The 8617-nt window shown below is 45.4% G+C and overlaps 1 protein-coding gene across 1 annotated transcript; it reads right to left on the bottom strand.

The window, feature by feature from the left end:
• Positions 1-2425: 2425 nt before the first annotated feature.
• On the bottom strand, positions 2426-4085 carry BHLHE23 (basic helix-loop-helix family member e23). Its single transcript, XM_064674041.1, has one exon. The coding sequence runs from the start codon at positions 3954-3956 to the stop codon at positions 3282-3284; it is 675 nt and encodes a 224-aa protein (XP_064530111.1). The 5' UTR covers positions 3957-4085; the 3' UTR covers positions 2426-3281.
• Positions 4086-8617: the final 4532 nt, after the last annotated feature.

Raw genomic sequence — 8617 nt, 5'->3', positions numbered from 1 at the left:
AACACCAAATGGAAGCAGACACTTAAAACCTTACATGGTACACAAAATAAGTTGATTTGTTTCTCGTATGCCAGAGAAGGGGAAAAACAAATGACAAGTTACAGGACATCATCCTCAGGATAACCATGCACATCTGCAAGGTTAGCACCGATGCTTCACACACAAATGCAATAGCTCCTTTATCCCTCCCAACAAAATCATCTTTTCAGTGGTATTAGGCATTCACTTGGAAGCAGTTTTAGCAGCAGCTCAGTGTAAATCACCTCGGAGTAGATGCCTTCCTGCCACAGGAAATGCGAAGGGCTCGGTCTGGGCTTCACCTCTGTATGAGTTCAAATCCTGCAAGTCCATGGTGGAGAGAAGCAACTCACAGGACTGAACTTTCAGATTAACTGAGAAGTTAGACAACTTAATGCTAGCTTAATATTGCTTGTTGCAGGAAAAGTTATGATTGATCTTCTTTTTCCTTTTGAATTAAAACCGCTGTACTTTAAGGTCAATTTTAATAATGATTTACAAGTTCCTCTAGCATTGCTTTGACAAATTCTACACTTGTTTATAATACCTGGCCTTTTAACAGCACTTAGATACTCAAGTTTGCTATTTTTCCTATGAAAAAATTTTTTTAATACAGGCTTTATCTTCTGTATTTGAAATTCCATATTTAGTGTCCTGAGATTGATTGGTTCCAAGTGGGTTCTTGAAGAACCTTCTGAATATTTCAAGGACTCTCAGAAGGTGGATTTTTTACTATTCCAGGTAGATTAGGTAGGATGAGCAAGTTGTTACTGATGTAAATTAAAGGAAGAGATTTAAAACAATCACTGTACTAAACCCCATCATTCCAAAACCAGCTTGTCTCTAAGACTATAAAGACATTTTTAGGCTCTGAAATTAGTGAGCTACTTTTTTTTGGTGATAATTATTGGAGAAAGAAGCAATTATAAATACCATTATTATTAGTGTTAAATCTTTAACCAAACCAAACTCAGATTAAATATTAAGCTGTTAAATACTTTATTCTCCAACTATTTTAGTTTTGGTGAAAAATGAACACTTAAATTAGTCTCCATTTAAATATTCTCAACTGCTAAATCTTCTCTAATTTTAACTAGAAGCAACATACATCTACTTAAAAATCATGATTCTCTGTTTAGGTGACAGGTTTGTTTTTTTTTTTCCAAAATGTTATCTAGCAACAACTCAGTCTGCAAAATTTTAAATGACCTTTGCTGATCTGCAGTTTCCAGTCATTTTTGCTTCAGTAGTGGTTTTGGTCGGCTTTCACTCCATCAGATGCCTTTTGAGAGTACATTCAAAATTTTGTTTTATGGAAAAAGGTACAAGAGATAAGCTGTTCTGTAAAACTATTCTGTAATTAAAAAAAAAAAAAAGAAGAAAAGAGGAAGAAGTGAAGATATAAAAATGGAAACGAGTAGGAACCAGTTTTAAACATATGTCTTTATGAATGAGGCTTAATCACACACTTCATTCTCCAAACACAAAAAGTCTTTTGGAAATGTATTAATTAAAATTAAGTGCCATGGACAAGCGGCTTTAGAGGGATGGCAGTCCTTTTCAAATTAGCATAACACTAGCGACAGGCATGGAAATTGGTTTAATAACCCTAAATAGTTACACCCCACTCCTAACACAAATGGCCACGGACAGCTCGAGCCCCTGAGGCTGCGACTGTACCAGTTTACGTGGTTGCTCTGACATTGGGTGGGTATTCCCACCCAAACAGAAAGCACTGAATGCACCTCAATTATTATTATTATTATAATATAATGACTAGTGAAGCATACAAGGCACCAAAGCGTCGAACACCGTAAACCAGAAAACCAAAGTAAAACCAACACAAGCAACACCAAAAACTCAGCCAGGAAGGGACTCACTTTGTAACTTGTACAAACACAGTCAATATTAGCAAGGGATTATTATAGTTGTGATATTAAGTGACCCAAACCCCACAAGTAGGTTTAGGGTCAAGCTGTAGATTTAAGAGAAAACCAAGCCAAAGGGATAAGCAGAGTCTTTAAGCGATTTCCTTCCCTGCCATGTTTTCCATGGGTGCCCTCAGAGCCAAGCTCCCTGCTATGATAACCCCGGTTAAACACCACTTTCAGCATCCCCCAGCAAGTGCCAAAATGCACAAGCAAAATCGCTACCTGCTTAACTCTTAAATGTCAGACATAAGCAACATTTTTGTGCGCTCACAATTCATGAGAAACTGGAGAAAAAAACCCAAAAACAAACCCTGCTGATAAAGAGCTGAATATCCACAAGCTTTTTCCAAGTATTCCAATCATTCCCCTAACTTCACATAGCTGCTCCTGCTGCATCCATCTCCGCTTTACCTGACTTCAGCAGGAGTTTTGCTTTGACTGCCAGCTGGTTTTAGAGACATGTAGGACAGAGAAAGTGGTTATTCATGTCTTTTATTTATTATAAATACATATTTATATGTTAAGTGATCTTTTGCTTTGTTTATCATGATGAGCAACGACTTTGGAAAATCATCTGGAAAACTTAACCAAGCCGAGAAACAGGCAAACAGCAAGCATTAGCATACAATCACAGGTTCCTCCCAGTCCAAGAACGGGTTAATTTTTTAAGTGCAAAAAAAAAAAAAAAAAAAAAAAAAAGCATCTTTCTTTGAAGCATCAATAGTTTTATCAAGAGCACTGAACTTCCCCCCTCCCATGTGCTGACCAAATGATTTTCAGTTGAATTTGCAGGTGCAGTCCAACCCAGCCGGCTACAGGACCCCCACCCGCTCAGGAATCTGAAACATTGCATAGTTTGCACCTGGATTTTGCTTTCCCGCCCTCCTTTTGATGTATTTTTAACACAGGTCGATCATGTCAAAACAGACTCACTGATGTTTCCATTTCCAGATCTCTCTCCCTCTCTGTTTTTCTACAGTTTTGTTTCAAAACTGCTCAGAAACTTAGTAGCTCAGAGCAAGTGGAAAAGCAACATTTACGCTCACAGTCCACTGACAGGCTGGGAAGGAAATGACTCTACAGATGAAGTTGCATGTGGGGGGTAACTAAACAAAGTAGAAAGTGGATGTTTTGGGAGTCCACGTGAACTGCCAAATATTTCCAAATGGGGAGAGGGGTATTTAAGAGATGCAAACAAAAAGAAAACCCAGACTTAACTGATGGAAGGAAGCCAAGGATGATGGCAGTGGAAAGAAAAGTGCACAGAACTAAAAAAAAAAAAAAAAAAAAAAAAAAGAACAAAATAAAGGAAAAGCCCGAAGAAGGCAGAAGTCAAGGCTTGTCGTTACAGTGTTTGCAGAGGGCGGAGGCGGCTCCTGTGAAGGCAGTGCATTTCTCGGGGCAGCCGGGCACGGCCGCGCCGCCGAAGGGGTAGACGGGCGACTGTCCGAAGGGGTTGAGGGTGGCGGGCAGCGGGGCGCTCAGCGCCTGGCCCTGGTTCAGGTAGGCCACCAGCCGCCGCATCTCCTCCAGGGCCTGCGCCTGCATGAGGATGTAGTTCTTGGCCAGGAGCAGCGTGGCGATTTTGGAGAGTTTCCGCACCGAGGGGCTGTGCGCGTAGGGGATGACGGAGCGCAGCCCGTCCAGGGCGTCGTTCAGGTCGTGCATCCGCCGCCGCTCCCGCGCGTTGATGCTGAGCCGCAGCGAGCGCTGCTCCTTGGGCTTCTTGCCCAGGGCTCCCCCCTTCAGCTTCCCCTCTCGCTCGAAGCCCGCGCCGCCCTTCACCCCCGGCTCGAAGCCGTCCTCCTCGTCGCCGCTCTGCTCGCCGCTGCTCTCCGCCGACTTGCCCAGCGCCCCGGGATGGAAGTCCGCCCCGCCGCCCCCCGGGTACGCGCCCCGCGGGCCCTCGGCGCCCCCGCGCACCGCCCCGTAGGCGAAAGCCGAGGGGCCGTAGCCGGGGGCCAGCGCCAGGTACGCCTCGCTGCCCAGCGACTTGAGCTCGGCCATCGCCGGGGAACCGCGCTCCGCTGCCTGGGCGCTGAGCAGGAGGAAGAGGTGGAGGAGGAGGAGGAGGCGGCCCCGCCGCTCCGCTCGGCGCTGCGCCCGGGCTGGGGGCGGGCAGTGAGCGCGGAACGGCCCCGCTGCACTTATATCGCCGAGAGGGGCCGCGGGGACACCTCACCACCAATCGGAGGGCAGCGCGCCCTTCCCTTCCCTTCCCTTCCCTTCCCTTCCCTTCCCTTCCCTTCCCTTCCCTTCCCTTCCCTTCCCTTCCCTTCCCTTCCCTTCCCTTCCCTTCCCTTCCCCTTCCCCTTCCCCTTGCCTTTCCCCTTCCCCTTCCCCTTGCCTTTCCCCTTCCCCTTCCCCTTTCCCTCCCCTCTTCCCCCGGGTGGTGGAAGCACCAGGGGCACGCACAGTGTTGGCAGCAGTGGGCACGACTTGTGATCTGGTTGTTGTGGTTTAGGTGGGATGACAGAGGAGGCACCTGTTGTGTAGGGAGATTTCCAAGGCAAAGGCCCTATTTTCTTCAGAGGCTCAGATTGTTCCTCCCTTCCATGTGCCAGGAAAAGGTTTGATCTGTAATGGTCCAGCCCAGCTCTGGAGGAGACTCTCTGCTCAGCTGTGGGTACCAGTGAGTGCGACACTTGGATAGGAAACCACACCAGAGCCTGCAGAGTGTGAGGAATCATCACTGTGACTGGTGGTGCCTGCTCCACAGAGGAACCTTGAGGAGCTTCTGAGACAGCCACTGGCAAAGCTCAGAGCTGCATGGTGAAGAATAATCAGGAGGCTTTGTTCCATGTTCCTGGACTGAGATAACAATAAGGGCCTAATCTTTAATTGCAACAGAAAGAGGTCCCACTTTCTTTTTTTTCCTACACTTTGCAGACTGCTTCACATTACTGAGATATGTTTTACAGACAGTACAAGGGCATTCCAGGCTTTCTACAAGCATGACATATGCCTGGTCCAGGCCCCTCAACCGTCTGTTTAGAAAGGATAGGATGAATCCTGTGTAGTGACACATGGATGCGAGAAGGTGGATATTGCCTAGGGGCAGATGCAACCAGTTGATGCAGATGCACCTGGTAGGTTATTTGCTGTAGTAAATAGCTTGGGTGTTAAGGTGACAGGAGGCTTTTCCCAGAATGTATTCTGTTTTTCTCAGGCCCTCTATGAGCGTGGTTATCTTGTCCTCTTCCCATCACCTCCCTCTGTGCCGGCCGTGCGCTAACGTGAAATGACGAGCTTGTCTCTCTTCCTTCTCCACATCAGAGCCAAGAACTCTGAGATGTGCAGTGACACATTCACCCTCTGTGCATGCAGAGCTGTTGCCTGCAATGAGGCTGTTTCCCTGCTCTGTGAATGTACACCTGGAAGGTTGTGTTCCTGTAGCTCTGTCTGAGCCTGGCATCAGAGTTTGCACAACATTTGTCCATCATACTTTTCACTGATCTTCTCTTATCTCACCTCCAGTGTTTGAATGTTACAATATGGTCATGTCTCTCTTTTGCTCCCCTTATCAGGCTTATCCGACCATGAAGACCAATTACTGGTTTTAGTCACTTAATTGTTTTATGACAATTGAAGCACTTAACTACTCCTGGGACAGATCACTCTATATATTCATGGTGACACTCTATATATTCCTTGTGACTTTCAAATACAGGTGAGCACAAAATGACTTCTGCTCATCTCTGGAGTCAGTCCCACACTCCAAGTAATAACAGACAAATGGAGGGAAGTACCAGAATATTATCACTGGCATAAATCATTCCCATGAGAAAGACATAGAGGAACTGTTAAAAGCAGGATTGTCCCCTGCTAGAAATGATTTACTCCTTTTGTAATGTGTTAAGATCTTGCAATGAGAAGGACTAGTAGTGTTACAAACTTTCAGGAATCCTAGTTGTTATAATGACATGCTGCAAGTATTGCCAGCTTTCTAAGAATGTCATGTGCATGTAAGTGGGCTGAAAATTAGAAGTAAACACTTTTCACACAGGCTCTCTTGTGGTTTATTAAATAGATGAGTTCTTCAATGGTTATTTCAACACTGAAGGGCAGCTTGGGAGGTATGTCAGCTACAGGAGAACAGAGCAGAAGGATTTTCTGCTTTACATGTAACTCCAAAATGCACAGCTGAGAGAAATCACTTGGACCCTGAATGAATCTTAAATCAAGTTGGTTTTAATGTGCTACCAAAAAATGCACACAGAAGAATTTGCTTTGGACTTTGTCCTTTCATTTCAGCTGGGAATAGGCATCTTTGAAAATATCCAACCTGGTTCCTCACTGAAAACTGAGAAACAGGAATTTAGATTTTGACGTGTTGGACTAGAACAAAAAAAAGGAAGACAAAAAATTACCAGAAGGGAGTGACTCATGTGGAAGAACATGGCAGAATATAAAATCTCTTCCAAGTGCTTTGGGGAAAAATGGACATATGCAGTAGGAAATAAATTTATCACATGTTGTAGAGTATTTGCCAGCTTTAAAGTGGGATTTATTTCTTCCAGTGTTTTACACATTCAAAACTTGTTGTGACCATTTAATAATTAATAGCAGACTATCATCACTGCAATTATGACAGTTACTGTAACTGTAAGATCCTTGAGGCAGGACCTATACTTTGATTAAGACTCTTTCACATCACAAACATTTTACAAATAATAATTTGATTACTGCTTTCCCTATATCTGGCTCCATACATTCAAGGGGTTTCTGTCAGCTTGACAAGGCAAAATCTACAAAGGAAAACACTTGCTGAGCCATTTCCAGGGAGCAAAGCACGAGTAGCACAGCCTGCCAAGGCCATGCTGTCCAGCGTTTGCTGTGGGGGCTGTTTCAGGAATACAGCTCCCAGGTTCAGCTAAAGCTTGGAGAATGCACTCATCCTTCCAAAGGAAAAAAGTAAATTTGGAGGTTGTAGCACCTGTTACTGCAGCAACAGCTTGACTACAATTTATTTCAGTTTTGATTCAAAGAGAGGGAGAAAATAATTGAAATAATTACGTATTTTCTTCAGTTTCGGCTGTAGCTCTAAAGCCATGCACCTGAACCAAACCAGGCATCTCCCAGAGTCAGTGCCCACTGTCTGAATGTCCAGAGGGCTGGAATGAGATGGGATGAAGCTACACAGCAAAAACCTTTCTCAGATCTACATGTTATCTATCACATGTAGATAAAGAACTCAGAGTTTGGGGTGGACACATTATTGAAATGTGTAGGAAAAATAGTTGCAAAGATTGTCACATTCATTTAAAAGCTTCAGTTAGTTTGCTGGATAACAGCATTTTTGACCGAGGGACCAACTCGGTTGGTTCGATCAGAAAAGAGGAGGGGGAAACCGAGAGAAACACGCCTCCATCCCTATCAACCACATTTGGATATTAAAAGTAGAACCAAACAAAATCTCTTGAAGAGAACAGGAGGAAGGAGGTTGAAGAGAGACCAGTATGCTCTTGTCGTGTAGTTTTTGTTCGGACGGGGGTGTCTGTCCTTCTCCCCGCGGTCGATGCGGGTTTGTTCGGACGGGGTCTGTGTCCTCCCCGGTCCCGTGCTGACATCTAGCGACCACCGGAGGGGAGCGGGCACCCACCGCCCCCGGCACCCACCCTCCTCCTCGGCATGGAGGCAGAGGTGGGCAAAGCGCTACAAAATCAGAAGTAACCCACAAGGCTGACGGGCTCAATAAGACCCGTGAGCGCTCACGGGTCTCAGGTTGCAATCCCACACCTGTGCTTTGGGTACCTGCCCCCTAAATACAGCCCTGCTCCGGCGGCAGCTCTCACTGCTGCGAGTTCAGCAGGCTTTGGATCTTTTATTCAGGCAAGCACAAGGAGAGCGGAAAGAGGTGTTAAAGTATCAAAAGGTGTGAATGGATCACTTTCCGTTGAGTCAAAAGGATGGTGGGATGAGCAGAGTTACTCTACTGGAAGTTCACTGGAACTGCTGGAAGTGGTGAGTGAATACTTCTTCCCTCAGTTGTAATGGTAGAAAATCAGCAAGAAAAAACAGGTAGAAAAAACCCCACAGCTGTGGCAATGCTGTGCTGGTTCTGGCCATTTGGAAATGGTCGGTAGGTAGAAGCAGAAATTCGAGGCAGGGAAAGCAGGCAGAGCTCAGTCTGACAGGTGTGTGGCCAAACATCCAGGTCTGGACTAGCCAGAGGTCACAGCTGTCACCTGGCAGCACGACAGGAGTGCAAGAAGAACTGGAGCTGCTGAAGTGTTAGTGTCTAACTGCTGACTTCTTGTCTATCACTTGTCTATCACAAGGCTGAGACTTTCCTTTCAAAAATCCCTCAGTGATGCAGGAAGACATAATTTTTATTTTATCTTGTGGCTAAGGCACAGGACTCTGGCTATAGGACTTCTGTTCTCAGTCCTACCTGAAGCTCACTCAGTTCCTAACAAGATTCTGATTACAAAACCTGCCTGAGAGGTTAGGTGGGTGTGTAGAGTCTGTGTTTATGATCCTCCTATACTAACTGTGTATCATGGTAATATAAAAGGCTTCTATAACTGTCTGATTCTGCCACAGCTCCTACAGCTTTTCAGAGCAGCCTGAAGAGTGTCAGTACAACAGAATGGTCAATATTGGGTTGCTCTTCAGACAAGTGATGACGAAGAAAAGCCTGCACCAGCAGTTGTCCACTCACAGAC

This window comes from Pseudopipra pipra, chromosome 17 (assembly GCF_036250125.1).
Source record: "Pseudopipra pipra isolate bDixPip1 chromosome 17, bDixPip1.hap1, whole genome shotgun sequence".
Classification (NCBI taxonomy): Eukaryota; Metazoa; Chordata; class Aves; order Passeriformes; family Pipridae; genus Pseudopipra; species Pseudopipra pipra.
This window is presented reverse-complemented; position numbering and strand designations above follow the sequence as displayed.

Bases quoted from the DNA above. Each gene is read 5' to 3' on its own strand.
- BHLHE23 (XM_064674041.1), bottom strand. From the start codon at position 3,956: ATGGCCGAGCTCAAGTCGCTGGGCAGCGAGGCGTACCTGGCGCTGGCC.